The 19,570-nt window shown below is 49.8% G+C and overlaps 1 protein-coding gene across 6 annotated transcripts in view; it reads left to right on the forward strand.

Annotated features, from left to right (window-relative positions):
- Akap1 (A-kinase anchoring protein 1) overlaps positions 1–15,447 on the forward strand; it is a 31,485-nt gene extending 16,038 nt beyond the window's left edge. For all 6 annotated transcript variants that reach the window (XM_074046120.1, XM_020179881.2, XM_020179878.2 and 3 more), the window contains 10 exons: positions 1,060–2,746; positions 5,483–5,616; positions 7,120–7,246; positions 7,719–7,846; positions 9,425–9,602; positions 10,977–11,127; positions 11,490–11,557; positions 12,918–12,991; positions 13,869–13,931; positions 14,420–15,447. In XM_074046120.1, the coding sequence (XP_073902221.1) occupies positions 1,084–2,746; positions 5,483–5,616; positions 7,120–7,246; positions 7,719–7,846; positions 9,425–9,602; positions 10,977–11,127; positions 11,490–11,557; positions 12,918–12,991; positions 13,869–13,931; positions 14,420–14,494 (2,661 nt within the window). In that variant the 5' untranslated portion in view covers positions 1,060–1,083 and the 3' untranslated portion in view covers positions 14,495–15,447. The remainder of the gene's footprint in view (positions 1–1,059; positions 2,747–5,482; positions 5,617–7,119; positions 7,247–7,718; positions 7,847–9,424; positions 9,603–10,976; positions 11,128–11,489; positions 11,558–12,917; positions 12,992–13,868; positions 13,932–14,419) is intronic.
- Positions 15,448–19,570: the final 4,123 nt, after the last annotated feature.

Consider the following 19,570-nt stretch of genomic DNA (forward strand, 5'->3'; position numbering starts at 1 on the left):
TGGGGTTATATGGGCATAAACAGCACAAACATGGTGGTCTATAACGAGTTTTCTATATTACGCTTTCTTGATGTCAGTACATGAGATATACATGGATATAACACCAGTATATCCATGGATTCAACAGTGTAATTAGCAGTGATTTCCCTGGAAGGTTAATTCCAAATTTGTTTCAAATGATAACCCTGGTGAGCATGCTTATATAGACTTTTGCCGACACAGAGGCGTATGTTTGTTTTGGTTTTGATTTCTTTGTTGTTGGAGATTACAGGTATGAGATCTCTAGGTCACAGGGTGTATTCGAAAAGTTTTGAAGACCTCCTACTAAAGTTCTCCAGAGAGGCTTTTTCTTGGCCCATGAAGTGTATGTTCCCTATGGATCCACTAACTGGTGGGTCCACATTCAATGTGGAATAGAAGCTCCGTTCTCACTCCATGAGTTATTTTAACTTTCAGGAGCCAAACCAGGTGATTGAGGGTTAAGTTATACAAGGGAAAGTACCTACCAAGGTTACCTGTTTCAATCTGGAGCCATCATTGGCTTGGTAGCATCCTTAAAGTCACACAGAGGGGTGACTGAGCCCTGGCCACTGCCTAGGCCTGCTCTGCACTTTCCAATCTCTTTGCTCCATCTTCAGATATTAGCAAAGAGGTTTGTCTTTAAAGGTGGAAGAACTCTCCAGAGATGACCCCCCTTCCCCTCATCCCCACCACTTTGGGCACATCACATCTAGCATTCATTGTAACTGTTTGTGCTTACAGTGTCCCTGCACGTCTGACTCAGTAGGTCTGGATGGGGCTGATGTGCTACATTTCCAGGAGACTACCTGGTGGTGGTGATCAGTGCCCCTGTCTATGGGAAGCCAAGTTCTAGAGCAGAGGTTCCCAACCTCTATGGAATGGAAGACCCACAGAGAATGCTAAAGCATTTACATTTGTTGTCTGTGCAACAGAATCCAATGCCAAATAAGGTACTGCACCATGTCAGTGTACAGTGCCTGTACCCTCTTACCTGGTCATCATAACACCCCCCTCTCCCTCTTCTTCCACTCTCCCCAGGCATAACTACTTCACACTTCCAGGATGGCAATCCAATTCCGCTCATTCTTCCCCTTGGCACTTCCTGGGATGTTGGTGATCCTCGGCTGGTGGTGGTTTTTCTCTCGTAAAAAAGAGCAGGTCAGCAGCAATGATAAGCCGGTAGAGGCTGGTGCTGTATCACTGAGGGCTGGCCACAAGGAAGTGCTCCCTACGGAAGAGGTCTGTCCTAGAGTCATCGCCATGCCTCCCAGTGTCACACAGCTGCTAGAAAAGGAACAGTTCACTGAAAGCAGACCTTCTGCAGAGCCTCCAGCCTTGTTGCAGGTGCACCCAGTCCGTCGCAGATCAGAGTCCTCGGCCAGCCTCCCTAACACCACAGACATAAGATCACAGTCAGGAACACGCAGAGATGACAGTGCAAAGGTGGAACTTGCACTGATGGGTGACGAAGCCAAATCTATTCCTCTTGAATGTCCCCGTCCATCCCCAAAGGATGTACCATTTCCCCATGAAGCAGCTGAAGTGTGTAAGCGAGAGTCTGTGTTTAGCAGGGTACCAGGGAGGGGCTTGTCTGCCCAGTCTGTGGCTCCCACAGAGAAGCATGGCACTGGTGAGAAGGCAAGAGAGACAGGTGGTGCTGAGGGGACTGGCGATGCAGTGGTGGTGGGAGAGAATGTTCTTGAAGAAAGTCTGTTGTCCCAGGAGTGTCTCTTAGAATTGGAGAGCAACAAGGCCCTCAGCCTGGCCCCCTCAGGAGGTGGGGGAGAGAAGGGAAGCAGTGACTTTCCCCCAGTGGGCAAGCCCGTGCAGAACAAAGAGTGTGAAGAGTGCATAGCTGAGTGCATGGTGGGAAAGTTGCTAAGTAGTGTCATCGAGTCTGCTCGTCTAGAGCTGGCTAAGGAGGAAGACACCCAGCTAACTCAGGCCCCAGGTGACAAAGCCCAGGACAAAGACCTGACTGGAGAGCTGGGCAAAGAGGAGACTTTGGACAAAAATGAACAGATTGAGCAGGCCGCCTTCCAGATCATCTCCCAGGTGATGTTGGAAGCAACTGAAGAGGTGCTAGCCACCACAGAAGGCAAGGTTGCAGGTTGGGAGGATCAGACCTCAGCCACTCAGTCTCAAGGGCAGAAAGATGAGAGCTGTGCCCCAGTCAGCCGGAAAACTGTCCTGGGGCAGGATGCTGCCGAGCCTGCTACAGCCACAGAAGGGTCTGCTGCTGGCCCACTAGCTACCACCCTTGCCTCACCAGACCTGCCAGCAGAGGCAGAGGACCTGTCACCACCAAAGACCTATGTGAGCTGCCTGAGCAGCCCTATGTCCAGCCCCACCAAGGACGAGAAGCCAAAGAACTCCGCACACCACATCTCCCTGGCCCCCTGCCCACCACCAGCCACCCTCCAGGGAGAGTCAGTTGACAAGGCAAGCATCCTGAGGGAAGATGCCACTTGTGTCACCTGCATGTCAGACAACAGCCAGAGTGTCCAATCAGTGGTTTCTTCAGGCCAGTGCTCAGATTCCGCCAGCACTTCAGGGCTTGAAGACTCCTGCACAGAGACCAACTCAAGCCCCAGGGACAAAGCCATCAGCCCATCGCTGCCAGACAGTTCTGAGCCCTTCAGCAATGGGGTGCTGAAGGGGGAGTTGTCAGACTTGGGGGCTGAGGATGGATGGACCATGGACACGGAAGCAGATCACTCGGGAGGTAGGAGGGCCTTGGGTGCTTGCTTGGAGAGTTGGGGTCTCCCTCTACTCATCAGGGAATGGCGCTGGCCCACCCCTCCCTTCAGCTCCATCCCAGCTGCCTTTAGAGGTGGGCACAGCAGAGAGCTGGTGGGGACCTGAGAAGTCAGGCTCCCCTGAGACCCCAAAGCCATGGGGACTGTCACTTGGTCCACCAGCCAGGGAGCCTCCCCAGCCCTTCAAAAGGAACCAGCTCAGAGATGGGTCCACTGATCAGCCACGGCACCTCTTTTCTTTTGAAAGAAAAGACCTCTTAATGGACCCTTAACAGAGAGGCTGCTTAGCTTTACCTCCCTGAGTGCCAGGGGTGGGCAAGCGTTTCCTGATGGCTGGCTTCCTTTACTCACGTGCTTGTTCCGTGTCTTCACCTGCCCTTCCAGAAGCCCTCCCAGGGTAAGTGCCCCATGGACGGCCGCAGCTTTGAGCACAGGCAGGCTCGAGCCGTCCTGGGTTGTTACTGTCACCTCCTTTGCAGAGCCTCAGCCATTTTCTCTCTGTGCAGCTGCAGCTCCACCCCGGGAAAGAGGGCACTTGGGTAACGAAGTGTCCACTGGGTTTTTCGAGTGCTGACCCCAGCGTAGACAGTTCAGCCCGCTCACTTACAGGTCAGCAGCTCCTGACCCTGCTTTTGCAGCTCCCCTGGGGTAATTCCATTTTTCTCTTGGAGGCTGCCATTACTTCCTGAATGGCTCTTGGGCACAATGGTCCTGGAGCCATTCCCTCCCACTTCAGCTCTGTCCAGCAAACTTGGGGATCATTCTTGGGTGTTTTCCTACCTTCAGCAGCATCTGATGAGTGCCACACACTGCATTTGTCACCCTAAGATGCTGTTGATTAGAATCACTATTGTTTTACATAACTCTAAAAGAAAACAAATGCTGCCATTTGTGATTGTGGAAGGTCAGATACTGTTAAGATGCATCCTAATATCAGGAATGTTCATATGTTTCTTAAAATTTGCATCCTAAAATGGGTTAAAGAAAAGTGCTTGTTTTGTTTTTTTGTTTGTTTTTGTTTTGTTTTTCAATGAAAGAATTTTGGTAGAACTCGCCTAGAAAGTATAAGGTCTTGAGTTCAAACTCCAGTACCACAAAAGAATGAAGTTTTCTTTTGCCTACTGCCTTTCACCTTGATGAATGAGCCCTTCAGCCTAGTGTTGCCAACTCTGGATTGACTAAGGGATAAGATTGGAGGGCTTCTGAGCTTAGCTCTGCAGAAAAGGAGGCTGTAGGCTGAATGTGGGAGTGCATACCTATAGTCTCACTCGAGGCCGAGGATTGTGAGTTTGAGGCCAGCCTGGGCTATATGGTGAGTTCTAAGCCAGTCTAAGCTATACAGTAAGACCCAGTCTCAAAAAAAAAAAAAAAGGCTATAATGGAGATGTAATGGGCAGGGAGGTTCAGGAATAGCTGATCGATCAAAGCCAGATGACACCAACCATTGTGTGCTTAGAGGGTGCGTTGTCACATTAGCCTTAGCCCTGTTTTGTGTTTGTGTTTTGTGTGAAGTTGAAGCTGAGAGGTACAGGAACCACCTGGCTAAGTGAGCCCCAAGTTAGCCTTGTAAATACAGCCTGCTAAAGGCCTAGTATGATTCTGAGCCACTGGGTATGGGTATGAGCCACTCCTGTTCTATTAGACAGGCTGGAGGCTGTGTATGAGTGGAGCCCTGTTAGACCGTTGTGCTGCTAGCCAAGGAGCTTATTCTGGACCCCTTTTGTTGAAGGTGACTTCTCCTTAGTTGGGAGCAGAGACCCTTTAGTCCTCGGTCCTTTGCATCTAGACAGTGTATGGATTGCTTGGCAAAGGATTCTGCCTAGGTTTTGGGGAAAACATGTGGAAAATAACCTCATTAGTTGACTCTCAGGAGTGATTGATTTCTGGATTGAGTCCATATTTAAGACAGAGCCACTTCTCTTAAACTCTGTGGACCCCTGGTTTCCTTCGGCATTCCCTGGGCAAGAGTAGACCAGCTCAACTCGATGCCGTAGTCCTGTTCCCTCCTGTCCTTCAGGGTACGAGCTTTGGCTCAGTCTGACCAGGGGGTGTTTGAGCTCCAAAGATTATTCAGAGCTGCACAAGCTGAGCCTAAGCAGAAGGAAAGGAGGGTACCTTCCCTTGTCCACCTCTGGCACGAGAGACAAGTGGGCCCTGACCCGGGGACAGGCATGGAGCCCTCAGATAGGCCAGTGAGGGCTCTGTCTTGCTCAGTTTAGCTCCCCATTTGGGAGCTGGGACCTGGGGCCTTGGGGACTGAGACCATTTATTTGAAGGGGTTGGGACACTTGGAAGGGTAGCAGGACACTTGTGGCAATATGGTCCAGGTCAGCTCCTGGGACCATATGGACCTGTGGGCTACTTCCTGCCCACCCCCAGCCATGTGGACTCCCCTTCTTGGACACTGAGTCTGTCTCTTCCCAGTTCATTACTTGTATATCTGCTTCAGCAGCTGTGGCTGGGTGCAGCTGCCAAATAAGCAAGTGGGACTATAAGTGACAGGCTAAAATTAGGCGTGTGGGTACCCCAGGCCTCCTTTCATTGGGTTTTTCTAGCCTTCCAGACTGTGATTGACTGTCACCTGCCAAGCTTAAGGTGGGGTTATGGGGCAGTACCTCTCAGGAATGAGAATTTTGGGAACTTGTAGATATTGACAGCTCTGAGCTGGGGTCTGTGTGCGTGTACCGCTTTCTCCCCTGCAGGTTCCGACGGGAATAGCATGGATTCCATGGATAGCTGTTGCGGGCTCAAGAAGTCGGACAGTCTCCAAAATGCCCAGGCAGACTCCAACCCGAAAAAGGTCGACCTCATCATCTGGGAGATCGAGGTGCCAAAGGTAAGGGCAGTGGCATTCCCACAGGCTGCATCCAGCTCAAAGTTCCCTTGTTTGGGAGCTGTCAGACTTGGGTGGGGGGGTGTCTGTGAGCCAGAAGGGACGCCAAGTAAGCCTGGGAGGAAGGAGGTGCCATGTTTTTTTTTGCCAAGTGCAGAGGCGAACTACAGGTGAGTCCCCCAGCCTTCAGGAGCATCTGTCCCTAACTCTCAGGCCTGCTTATCCCCAGGTTCCTCTTGTGCATGGGCTCAGATCTATTTACAAATAATGGCAAAAAACAGACCGAGGGCTGGGCAGGAGAGCCCCCTTCCCTGTGCCCCACTCTCCTCTCCAGTGTAAGGTGCATTTTATAACTGAGCAAAGCATAAACTAAGCTTCAGAGAACTTAAAAAGTATAGAAGTACATGAAGAAAATGAAAACATGCTCTAACCCTACCCCTGAGAGTGACTGTGAAGACTTTTATTTCCTTCTCATCTTGCACCCTGTGGTTTTTCAACAAAACTGAGATTGTGTTGTTTTAATTAATACTTTTAAGTATTTAACAATTTAATTTGCCTTTGTCACTTTTTTGGAAATGCAGTTTTAACTGTGTGGCTTTAATTAAGTAAATTTCATTTTGCTTCACCAGCCCCCATTTCCTAGGTGCCTTGGTGGTTTCTCCTCCTGCAGTTACAACTTAACAACTTAGTAGTTTGATCTTATGTTTATTTCTGGGACTCAGAATTGGCAGGCTTTTTCTCAGGGCACTTGGCTGTGGACTGAGGTAGAGAACTGGCTTGGTCAAACTCTGGGTCAGGACTACTGGCTCCCCTGGCGTTTCCTCCCCTGGTGGCCTTGTTAGCAATCCTGCCCTCAGTGGTTACAGAGGGAAAGCGAGACGGGCTCTGGGTAAGGAGGACTGAGTCCCTCCTAGCCCTGGGGGCTGGGGTCCCTTGGGATTGTGAAGCTTGTCTTGCATCATGACTAAGTTTGGCTTCTGTCAGTCTTGAACTCTGGTGCACTGGGCACTTCTGCATGCCTCGTGCTCTGGAGGCTCTAGCCTGCTGTCCGTTGGTGGCAAGATCCCAGATTTTTTTGATTTTCAAACCATCCCCTACCTTTGGACCTGAGTGACTTGGAGGAGCAGAGGTATGAAGATTCAGAGCCCACTCCTCTGCTGGTAAAACTGCTCCTGGTGTGTTTGGAGCAGGAGACACTGCCTTTGCAGCTTTCTGGGTATGAAGTGGGAGCACGTGGGTCCTGGAGTCAGACTACCCTGTTCAGCTGCTTAGCAGTGGTGTGGCTTTACGTGGGTTTCTTAGCCTCTTTGGGTGATAAAGTTGCCTGCTACACAAGTACTGTGAGTAAATAAATGTAAGTGCTTAAAACAGTCCCAGCAAATGGAAGCATATTAACAGTAACAGTTAATATGTTTGAGCTTGACCTTTTGGGGAACAAAAGTAGGTCTTTGGGATGTGGGGACTGGTTTCCTGTTAGCTTTCTCACCTCCTCTTCACTCCTGGCAGCACTTGGTCGGCCGTCTGATTGGCAAGCAGGGCCGTTATGTGAGTTTTCTGAAGCAGACATCTGGTGCCAAGATCTACATCTCCACACTGCCTTACACCCAGAACATCCAGATCTGCCACATCGAAGGTCAGTGGCAGGGCTGCCCTGGATTTAGGTTTCTTACCTGAAACGTAAGAAATTGGGTCCTGTAAGTCCCAGTTGCCCTCCTTTTGGAGTCGTAGGCTCTGAACAGATAACTGCTTCTCATCCCAGGTGGAGGGAACATGGGGCGTCTTCCTCATCTCAGGGTCATGGGTCACAGTCCCTGTCACCCCACATAGGCTCCTTTGCAGAGCAGAGGAGCCCCCTAGTCTAGGCAGGCTTGATTTTTGCCACTGCCAGCCTCCTGTCATGTTCAAAGCATGGGTCTGAATGGTGAGGCATTGCTTAAAAGAGGAATGGTTTAGACAACTTTTTTTTCCAAATGCAAAAGTTAACATTTTGGCACCTTTAAAGATGCCCTTGAACTCTAAAAGTCCTGTGGGGTAGGGTGTGGGGGTAAGTTGGCATCATCTGTGACTTTTATCCTCAATAATTTTCCTGCCCCACTCCCTTTTAGGCTCTCAGCATCATGTGGACAAAGCTCTGAGTTTGATTGGGAAGAAGTTTAAGGAACTGAACCTCACCAATATCTACGCTCCCCCATTGCCTTCACTGGCGCTGCCTTCCCTGCCAATGACATCCTGGGTAAGAATGCTGTCGACGGGGACTTTCTGCCCCCAATAAGAAGCTCCCCAGACTGAGCACATCACTGCCCTGCTCTCTCACCTCTGACCCCACCAGTCAATTCTGCCAGTGGGTGTTCTCTGGAGAGGGTGCAGCGCTGGCCAGATGACAGGGCCACTGGGTCCCCACGTGGGAGGAACATGCCGCTCCCCCCCCATTACCTGGGCATGGTTCGTATTTCCTAGCATTTTCCTAGAAAAAATAATAGCTCAGCCAGGAAACTGTGTCCCCACCAATGTGGCTCGTTAGGACCCATTATCAAGGGTTTGAATGAGGCTTGTAATGGGTCGTTCCAGTCCTAGTTGAGCTGGCTGAGTGATGGCCCTGGTGAAGGGCTCCCTTTCTCTTCTCTTCAGGAGCTGCTTAGACTATATTCTAGAAATGCAGAGTCCCTAGGAGTTTGGCAGGAGGAAGGGCTGACATCTCTAGGGCCTGTCAGTGTGTATACCCTTGGCTGTAGTCAGGTCCCTTCCCTTCTCACTGGGAGTAGACATATAGAGTTCTGCAGGCTAAAGACTGTTCAGACTTCACACAGATGGTCTGAACGTGCTGCTTCATGAAAATTGTGCCCCCAACACACCTTTGTGCTGTGGGGGAAGGAATGGGGAGTTCTTTCTGGTGGGTATTCTGAACTAAAAGTTTTTTCTCAGGAGACTTGGCCCTAGAATCTCTTCTTAAATAATGGCATGGTTTGTGTGGTGGTTTCCTTCCCTGTGTTCTTCTTGGCTCAGTAGGACTAGGGAGGAGACCTCAGGTGCCTATGGGTGAGAAGGGCTGGGGTGGACACATAGAGGTCAGAAGAAGTTCTAGAGCCCTACTTGGCTGCCCACAGCTTGGCACTGGGAAGTCAAGTGTGTCAATATAAGCCTTTCAGATATCAGGGTGGCTCTGCTAACATATGCCTAGTGGCTGAGCATACCCGAAGTTCAAGGCCCAAAGTAAGAATGACATATCTGTGGTGGGAAGAGAAGAAAAACAGGTTGTAGGGGGTGAGAAGTCACAAAGCAAATGGGACAGAATCTGGCAGATCTTGAAAAGGCCTGGCTTGAGGCTGCTGCTTGTTCTTTGGAAGGTAGAAAAATGCTGTCAAACCATAAGCTGGGTGAGCTACCAACCCAAAAGTGCCTGAGCCCTGCCCAGTTTTATTTATTCTCAGACATCTTGTCCTCAGCAGCCACTCATTCCCATTTGTCTTCCTTGGATCTTACAGACTCAATCAAAAGAGGTGGGAGGGATAGGGAGCTCTGGGGGATGGACCCAGCCCAGGCCTGTGAGGCTCACCATTAACTACTGCTAGAGGCTCTTCCCCAGGTCCTGAGGTGAGGCTGTCCCTAATGTCTGCTCATGGTTTTGCAGACAACAGCCACAGATGCTGAAAGTAGTCTTGTACCTCTGCCACCCTGGTGCTATGTTGTTTTGGGTGGCTGTGCCCTTTTCAAATATGTGACAGTTCAGAGATTTGCCCTGAGCACTGGGGCTTATTCTAAACCTGAGAAGAGAAGGACTGATGGAGTGTTGGCTGTCTCCTCCCCTCTGCAGCTCATGCTGCCTGATGGTATCACCGTGGAGGTCATTGTAGTCAACCAGGTCAACGCCGGGCACCTGTTTGTACAGCAGCACACACACCCCACCTTCCACGCACTGCGCAGCCTGGACCAGCAGATGTATCTCTGCTATTCTCAGCCTGGAATTCCCACCTTGCCTACCCCAGTAGAAAGTAAGTGCTGCCCTGGAGAGTCAGTGCAGAAGCATGAGGGTTGCCTGTTCTGCTGTTGGCCTTGACCCAGGAGGGAGAGCTGTGTTGGGGCTCTACATGGGATAGCATCCCTGACTTGTACATTGTATAGAGACCCGCTAGGTTGAGTTTCCTGGCTAGTCAAAGCCAGGGCTTTAATTAACAAGAAAGCAATGAGATTGGAATAGGGTCTTGACTCTTGGGTTCAAATCCCAGTCCTGCCATTTTGTATCTTTTAATTCAGGTATTACCACTTACCCTGTGGAATCCAGGCTTCTCTGCCAGGAAATGGGGTTGGCTGTACTGTATGTTTTACATATAAAGCACTTCATGCATATACTGGTTACAATAAAAGATCCTAAGCCCAGCAAACCCATTCAGTGGGTTGGGTGGTCTCCATGTGACAGGTGAGGAAACAGCCTCTGAAATCAAGTGATTTGCTCAGTAACGTTCAGAGGAGCTGGGGCCTAAACCAACCTTTGTCATGTTACAACTGTTGTTATCAGTGGGGGTCAAATACTAGAACTTTTCTCCCACGCCCTCAAAGCCTCCTGACCTGGGGCCTCCTGATGAACTTCAGGGCATCGGAAAGAGCTTTGCGATTGTCTCAAGCATTTTCTATTTTTCCATCTAGAGGAATAAGGGTTTAGTTTTCATCACATTCTCTAACAGTCCTCAACCCAGCAATAAAGACCAAACTAGAGCCCAACAGGTGGTGGAACAAGGCTCTCTTAAGGCTCAGGACCCAGCGTAGTCAGCTCATGTTCCAGATCCTCTTCCCAGTTGGCCTGGGGGACAGCTGGATGACCCCCATGCCATGCTTTCACCTGCCCCTGTCTAGGGGTGGGGAATGGTGACCCTTTGGAGTGTAACCTTGTTGGCCATGCAGGCACTTTGCACCTCCTGAGGCAAAGGCTAGAGATACGGGGCACAGACCTGGGAATGCCATCTGCCAGGCCCTCGATTTGAGGCAGTATGGGCTGGAGCAGACTGTGGGTCTTGATTGGCCCATGCCTTGTTTTCAGAGTTTTGTATTTTGTATGGCTTATTCTGGTTAATGTGTTTTCTTCAGGCCTGGGTAAGTTTCAGAGTAATGGGTGTAAATTGAATGCTTTTCCATCTGAGTAGCTCTGGGGGTGTCACCTGCTGGGCTGGATTTCCCACATCCAGGGTCTTCCCTTGCCTTGTCTTGGGTTTGAGGGAGGCTTTGTTGGGGACTCATGCTGTTCCTGTCCTCTGCCTGTAGAGACATATATCTGAGAAGTAATGTGAAGGGGTGGATGGCAGTGACCAGGGCATTCCTTGGTGCCCTGCCCTGGGCCAGAGTGTCCGCATGCTCCTCTTCCTACCTTGCAGTAACGGTCATCTGTGCTGCCCCTGGTGTGGATGGGGCTTGGTGGCGAGCCCAAGTGGTTGCCTCCTATGAGGAGACTGACGAGGTGGAGATTCGCTACGTGGACTATGGTGGATATAAGAGGGTGAAGGTAGACGTACTCCGGCAAATCAGGTGAGTGGAACCTCCTCGGATAGCATAAGCCCTGCCAGGTGTGGGGGTTGTGGCTCAAGTCTGTCAAGCCCAGGCGAGGCTTCATCCTCTCAGCAGGAGGGATCCTGCTGACTACCGTGTGTTGGCAGAGTCAGATATAAACACTCACTGATTCAGCCACACTGAGCTAGAAGGGCTGTCCTGCAGAAGAAGTCCTCATGTGTCATTCATCAAACTGAGCCAGGCTCGCTTTTGACCTTTGCCGACTGCATCACCTGGGTTGTGGGTGTCACACGCTGAGCAGCAGGTAAATGTGAATCTTGGCTGGTGGAGGAATCAGTCTTCAAGTCCGTGTTACACTTGTCTCTTTCCTGCCTTTGTAGGTCTGACTTTGTGACCCTGCCATTCCAGGGAGCAGAAGTCCTTCTAGACAGTGTGATGCCCCTGTCAGGTAACAGGTGGGGCTTCTGGCTGAGGGGGTGGGCAGTTGTTGGATGTGGGTCTGTCTGAGTGCCCTGGTTCTGACCTGGAGGATATGTGCACACATGGGGGCTGCCACTATCAGTTCTGGTGGAACAGGCTTTGGGCCGAGACTTGAGAACTGGCATTTCTAGCAAGTTCCCTTGCATTGGTGACGTCAGTGCTGCTGTTCTATGGGCCATCCTTTGCAGTCTGCTGTTCTGCATTCAACTCAGACTGATAGCATTAAGAGGTCTCCAGCAAGACACTTGCAGAGCACAGTCCAGACCAGAGAGGGCAGGCACAAGGTCAGCAGCACTGCTCTGTAAGGTCACAGTTCCTTAGTGCATTGTGGGGACCCTGCCAGCACACACCCTGTCTAGTGTCTGAGACTGTGAATGCATTGCCAGAGGGAGCAGGGCTGGCATTACTGAGCCTCAGTTTCCTTTCTGAAACATGGGGATGGTGCCTATCTTGCAGAGCAGCTGTGAGAGTTACTGGAGTATAGAAGGTGGCCAGCTGGCAGCCACCTGTGGCTGTGAGTGGTAATCTGCTCACCCTGTCACCCTCCCAGCCAGCCTTCTGGGCTGGCCCTTTTGGATCCTGTTCTCGCTTATCTAAAGCAATTTAAACACAATAAAAACATGAATCTGGCTGGAGTTATGTCAGATGTAACGCTGGGCAGGTTCTTCGTTCTCCCTTCTTTGTCCAACCTTCTCCATTTCTTCAGTCTGTGTAATCTGTCCAGAACCACTGCAGTGCTCTCCCTCCTTGGTAATACCTTCCCACATCTTCACAGACTCTTGCCTCTTGCCTTACCACTTCCTCCTTGAGCATGTCCTCATACACTACTTTTGGAATCCACCAGAGCAAAGTGGTGCCTCGGTGCCACAGTAGAGTGGTGACTGCCCATACTGGGCCAGTTGCCTGGATTTGAATTCTAGTTGTGCCATTCTGTGAGCTGATTGGCCTTTAGCCATCTGCCTTTGCATGTGTTCTTACTTACCTGTAAACAGGCATCATACCTGTCTTCTAGGGTGTTGCTGATTCGGGGGAGGAACATGGCTTTCTCAGCAGAATTGGCTCCAGATAGGTGGGGGTGGTATTTCCATTGAAGGTGGTCTCTATCCTTTGTCCTCCATCCTGGAATGGGGGGCTAGTGTGCAGCAGGGACCCCATGTGTATCCACTTGAGTCATGTGGAGGCCTAGGCACTACCTGACAAGAATGGCTCCCAAATGCAGCCCTTAGGTCTGAGTATCTAAAGTAGCTTGCTGAGATACAGTGACAGTTGGTGATGAGCGCACTGCCCAGGTGAGCATCTAATGACTGCTTTTTCTCCTCCTCCTAAAGATGACGACCACTTTTCACCTGAAGCAGATGCAGCCATGAGTGAGATGACAGGAAATACAGCACTGCTTGCCCAGGTATGTGGTGGGGATAGGTGGTGGGGCAGGTTGCACAGGATCTATCAGGAGAGCCACCCATCTCACTCAGTCAGGTGTCTGGGCTTCTTGGGAATGAACCTTCTGTTTTATTTCGTTTGTCCCGGTGTTTGAGCTCAAGGCCTTGAGCTTGCTGGACAGACACATGGTCTACCACTTGAGCCATGCCCCCAGCCCTTTGTGCTGTATTTGTGCCCTATTTTTCAGATAGGGTCTCATGGTTTTTACCTGGGCCAGCCTCAGACCAAGATCCTCCTCCCTACACCTCCCTCATACCCGTGATTATAGGCATTTACCACCATGCCCAGCTTGTTTGTTGAAAGTCGGTCTTACTATCTGCCTAGGCTGGCTTCAAACTGCAATTTCCAACCTTCAACCCCATCTCTGCCTTCCAAGCAGTGTATGCCACTGTGCCCATCCAGGAACTTTCTCTCCACGGGTATAGGCCTTAAAAAGCAACTTTGTTTTTTTTTTTTGGGCAGTACTGGGGCTTGAACTCAGGGCCTCACGCTTGCTAGACAGGCACTCTACCACTTGAGCCACTCCACCAGCCCTAATTTGTGTTGGTTTTTTCTAGGTAGAGTGTCTTGAACTATTTGCCTTGTTCTGGTTTGGAACTACAATCCTCCTGATCTCTGCCTCCTGAGTAGCTAGAATTGTAGGCATGAGCCATCAGCACTGGCTAAAAAAGCAACTTTAAAAGAAGTTTATAAGCCAGGCATGGCCCACACCTGTGGTAATCCCAGCATTTGGGAGGCTAAGGCAAGGGGATCATTAGTTCAAGGCCAGCCTGAGTTACATTTTTAAAGAAGGTACATGGAGTAGCTTTAAAATGTGCTTTTCTTCACCTGTCCCCCAGGTGACAAGTTACAGTCCAACTGGCCTTCCTCTGATTCAGCTGTGGAGTGTGGTTGGAGATGAAGTGAGTCTGTCCTTCTTTACTTTCTGCATGTTCTGCTGGCAGGGGTGGGTTTATGGGAACAGGTTCTGGCCTTGCTTCCTCCCGACTAATCAGAAGATGTCACTATAAACCAGTGTCACCCAAGGGTCATGAGTGAGTAGATGCCAAGAGCTTCTATGTATAGTGCCCAGGACAGATGCAGAAGTATCCAGCCTAAAGTATCACTTGTGCTGAGATGGGAAAACCCTGCTCTGTGCCTCCCAGAGATTTCTGTCCATTGGGTTTTCTCATAGTACCAAAGCTTAGGTTTCTTCAGGATACCAAAACGCCTACCCTCACACTGAGTGGCAACAGGACATTTGACTTGAGGCCCCTTTTGGAGGCGTGCCCTGTGTGTTCACCTGTTGCCTGGCTGGCAACTGGTGACTTGGGAGGAAGAGCCTGAGTTGGCTTGAGAGATGGTCCCAGGGAGCCAAGGGCTAAGTTCTGAAGAGGACTTTGTTTTCCAGGTGGTGTTGATAAACCGGTCACTGGTGGAGCGAGGCCTTGCACAGTGGGTGGAGAGCTACTGTGCCAGTCTTTGACCCTGGCCCCCAGAGCCACTGCTTGAGTCATTTTGCACTGTTGAAATTGGGCTTGGCCCTCAAGACAAAGATCTAACATCACAGTAACATGCGGTGTCTTCTTGTGTCCTCTCCCCCACCCCCTCGCCCTGGGCGGTATAGTCCTGTTGAAGATCTCTCCTCTTGAGGATCTGTGGGTTCTTTTCAGAGCCTTAGGATGGTTTTCACAAGCCACTGGCTTAACCTCGTTCTAAGCTGTTTAAAGAAACATTGAAGAAAGGCATCTCAACCAGGTTGCCCGTGTTCCCTCCCCTTCTTCTTCCTTCCCACGCTTTCCCCACTATACCCCATAGACTGCCCCAGGCTGGCTGGGGAGACTGGGAGAGTGGGGGGGTGGGGGGGCGGGGGGGGCACAGCTCGGCTTGCTGGATAGGGTTTCTTTTACTTCTAAGTCTTTCTTCAGGGAGTCAGATATGGACTAATTGGTGTGAATTGTTATGTTAACCAGTTTTTATATACATCCTCTAGGTCTCTAGGAACCCAGACTTTTTAAATGGAGTTGTAAATATGGAGCAATTGTCACACCCTCTGGCCCCACTCTCATCCTGCTTCTGGATGAGAGTCAACGGGGAGGGAGACTGTTACCTTGCCAAGCCTGGTTGTAATTTGTAACCATTTTCTATTTGTGCAAACTCTGTAAATATGTTTAAAAAATGTAATATTTTGTACAAGACACACTGGAGAACAAAGGGAACTCAAGGTTTTTCCATACACTTCGCCTTCAAGTAGAAGTTAATCCAAGGAGTGGGGCTGCTGATCCGGACTCCTCTTGTCAGTTGCTCCCTCAGCTTCCTGTGTACCAGACAGGGTGACTATGGGATGGACTGTCATTTGGGAATTTTTGCTGTATACATTTGTTTAAAAAAAAAAAAAAAAAGCAGCTCATTGAATTACCTTGCAGTGGTGTGCTTGATTCTTTTTTAGACTGGCTTCAGCATTGTGCAATTTAAGAATAAGTAACTTAAGTAACTTTAGAACTTATATAAATCTTGAATTGTATAAACTACAGCTTTGAGTCCATTTTTCTTTCAGCGGTGAAAAAGATTGAAGGTGGGGAATGAAGTGAAGAGGATGGCTATAAGTGTGGACCTTACAGGACCATAACGAAAGGAGACCCCCCCAGTTCTTTGAAGATATTTTGGCCAGAAATTTTTGTCTGGCCCTTTCCTTTCTCCTTGGCCCACCAGGTGGCAGCCGAGCTTCCTCTGGCTGTTACCATTGAATGGTCTGACCAGTCTGATTACAGTTCAGAGCACTGGTTTCCAAACTCACTATGGAGTTGTGCACTCACCAGTGAAGCAGGATGTCAGGGGGTGCCATGTCCTGACTGACTGGCCCAGCACCCCAGACAGCTCCCTGGTTTGACCCCTGCTTCCTGTGCTATGGTGTGGGGCTTGCCCGTGCTTCTGGGCTTGAGCGGCATCAGCTCTTCATTCTATAGAACTAAGGCAGCCTTTGGGCTCTCTCATAGAGTCCTCTCCTCTCTCTGGTTCTGAGCGCCAACTCCCCCTCCTCCTAGAGCTTCTCCCAGGCCTCAGTTGTTCTGATCCTCTGCTCTGCCCCAAGGCTATGGCTTCTCTCAAGCCTGTGCTGGGTTGCTGAGACAGCTCATCTCCCCGTTAGGCCTGCTTCTTACCTGTGTGGTTACCAGGCAGCTGAGCTGCAGTTTTCCTCGTCTATAAAATCAAAAGATGATGCCACGTCTTAAAGAAATTAAATCACATCAGTGTCCCCGGTTTAGATAGAGGGGGCCCTCAGTCCTGAGTCCTAGCAGTGACTGAGTGTGACTTTACACAAGTCATATTACACTTGGTCTAAGCTTTACATGTACAGTGCAACCTTGATGCAGCAAGAGCATCTGGGAGTGGAGCCTGCAGTCTGGGGAACGAGTTCACAAGGCCTGCCGTGCAGATTGGCCTTAGCTCTGAGGGCTACTGAGGGTCTTAGGCAGAAGCACAGAATTCCGGCACGGGGAGGAGGATGTGGGAGGTGGAGGATACAGACTGAAACTGGGGAAGTCCTGACTCTACCAAAGGGCTGCCTCTGGGATGTACAAGGTGTGGTGGAGGCAGGGTCCTTAGGTCACACCCGTGGGGTTTGCTGATAGGAGATGTGGGTTGCTGGTCTCATGTCTTAGGGTCTTATCCTTCAAGGATGGCTCTGTGAAACATGGGCTGGAATCAGGGAGGAGATGCAAGTTGGAGAACAAAGGGCACGTACTCTTCAAATACTTCCCAGATGGCTGTGGGCCTTTGTTCATTTCTAGAGTTCCGCAAAGTTCATCTTTGGACATTTTGCCAGAGATTTTGTTGCTATAAAGGAGCAGATTTATGGAAGTCTTCTAGGCAGGGATGCTTTCGACACCTTTGGATTACCTGTGAACCTTCCAGGGATGTTGTCAGTGTGACTTGGAAGAAGCCAATGCTCCAGAGGGATTTGGCCATCTACCTGGGATGACAAGGAAGAGGAGTGGGGGCTGGCCACCAGAGATTATAGCTTCTACCTGTTCACCATTGGTGTTTGTGTCCTTGGCCTGTCCTAGTGGAGGCTGGGCTCTGGGGAGACTGTGACACTGTGTGACTGTGCCACACCCATCAGATGAGAGCTGATTCATTTCTAAGCATCACAGGCTTAAGGTAGAGCAAGGTCGGTCACTAGAGCTGTGGAGGGCCCACTGTGTGCCAGGTGCAGTATGGTGAGGCAGGGACTCTGTAGGTAGAAGACAGTGACCTAAAAAATGGTCTGCAGTTGAACAGAGCCTAGACTCAAAAGCCACACTGTTGTCTCAGGTGCAGCACTCTCTCTCTCTCTCTCTCTCTCTCCTTTTTTTTTTTTGATGGTACTGAGGATTAAACTTCAGGTCTCACACTTGGTAGGCAAGCATTCTACCACTTGAACCATGCCCCAGGCCTTTTGCTTTTAGCTTTCCGATAGTCTCATGCTTTTGCCTGGGTCAGTCTTAAGCTGAGATCCTTCTAGCTCCCCTTCCTGAGTACGTGGGATTACAGGCATGTACTACCACACCCGTGCCTGTGCAGAGTACACTTAACTACTGCTCTATGCAGCATGAAGTCCTCTTGCTTTGGTCCATGTCCCCTGGTCAATGCCACAGTGCTTAAATGGTCATCCCATAGAAAAGTTTTGGAACTTAGAGTGGAAAGAAATACAGTGACAGGAGAGATCCATGATTTTATGTAAGTGAAAGATTAAAATTTAAGGAACATGAATAAAGGGCTGGGGGTGTGGCTTAAGTGGTAGAGGGCCTGCCTTGCAAGTGTGAAGCTGTAAGTTCGAACCCCAGTGCCACCAAACAAACATGAATAAAGCTAGGAGGAGCTTGTAGCATCTGGGCCAAGGGTAAATGTTTTTGATGATAAAGTCTCCACTGAGAATGTCAGACATGCTATGGACAGAAAAGAAAATGTGGGTCTTTTTAAACCAGTGCTGTCCAGTAGAGAAACTGTGTGGGCCACAGTAGGACTTAAAATTTTCCTAGAGCCACAATAAAATGTCAGAAAACACAAATTAATCTGAATAGTAGCTAACCCAATATCACTTCAGCATGTAATGGACATAAAAATATTAGTGAGCTTGCAAAATTTTCACACTAATTCATTGAAATCTGGTGTGTATTTTACACTTCAGCATATCTATGAGCTGTCCACGTTTTAGGGGCTCCTTAGCCACAGCTGGCTTGTAGCTACCATATCGGACAGCACAAGACCAAACTATCCCATCAATCTCCATTGCACCAATACAAATAGCCTTAAATATGGTGTCCCTGACTCAAGCTCTAGAGTCAGGTGTGGTGGTTCACACCCATAATCCCAGCACTCAGAAGCTGAGGCAGGAGGACAGCAGTTGAGGAAGCCCAGGCATCACAGTGGAAACCCTGTCTCATTAAGTCTTTTCACAAATGCCTCTCTTGAGAAGGTTTTGTTTCTGCTGTTTGAGATGGGGTCTCTTGCCACAAGTAGCCCAGGCTAGCCTCAAACTTGTGCTTTTCAGGTACTGGGATTTCAAGCCACCAGGTCTGACTTCAAGAATCTTTTAATGGTGACTTTAAATTTAAGTCACCATTACAAAAGATGTTGCCTTATGTCTGTAACCTTAACACAGGAGGCAGAGATTGGGAGGATCACGGTTATAAGAACACAGGAATCCTGACATGTCTGGACACCCTCTTCTTTGTGCCACCACCAGTCATTTGGCTGCTCATCTTTGATTGACTGGTTGCCAAAAATTCTGTTGTTCTGCCACTGCAGGGTTGTACATCTCAGCCCTGATGGACTTGAGTGTGCCACAGGCCTCCCTGTTGCCTGTGTGGTAAAGGAGGTTTGTGTCACCCGGACTGAGGCCCCAGGAGCTGTGCAGGCTTCACTTCTCTCTCAACACCATGCCAGCCATTTTCCATGTTCATCCACCTGGGTCCCTGTGAGGGCGACATGGAAGAGCTGTGGCCACCCTCAGTGGTGTGTAGTGTGCGCAGCAGATCTGTCATAAGCCACCAAGGTTGGAATTTCTATGTCACCTGGGATCTGTCTGAGGTCAGCTAGCTTTCTCCATCTGTGGTGGTGGTCTGGGCCCCAGACCTTTCTCCAAAGGCCTCTGAGCCCTGGCTGCAGAACTGCTGGTGCGACCACCTTCTGCTTGACTTGGGGCGCATTCCCTGATTTACCTGCTCCCATACCCGCCCACTCCCATCTATAAAAAGTGGGGGTAAATTAGAAGTTCTTTTTTATTTTTATTTTTTTGTGGTACTGGGGGTTGAATTCAGGGCCTGTCACTTGAGCCACACCCCAGCCCTTTTTGCGTTAGTTACTTTGGGATATGGTCTCAGTTTTTGCCCAGGCTGGCCTGGACTATGATCCTCTTATTTATGCTTATTTAATACTGGGATGACAGGTGCACTCCACCACACTCAGCTGTTAATTAAAGTGGGGTCTTTCTAACTTTTTGCCTGGGCTGGCCTTAAACTGAAATCCTCCTGATCTCTGCCTCCTGAGTAGCTAAGATTCTAGGCACAAGCCACCTAGC

Source organism: Castor canadensis, chromosome 11 (genome assembly GCF_047511655.1).
Source record: "Castor canadensis chromosome 11, mCasCan1.hap1v2, whole genome shotgun sequence".
NCBI classification, from domain to species: Eukaryota; Metazoa; Chordata; class Mammalia; order Rodentia; family Castoridae; genus Castor; species Castor canadensis.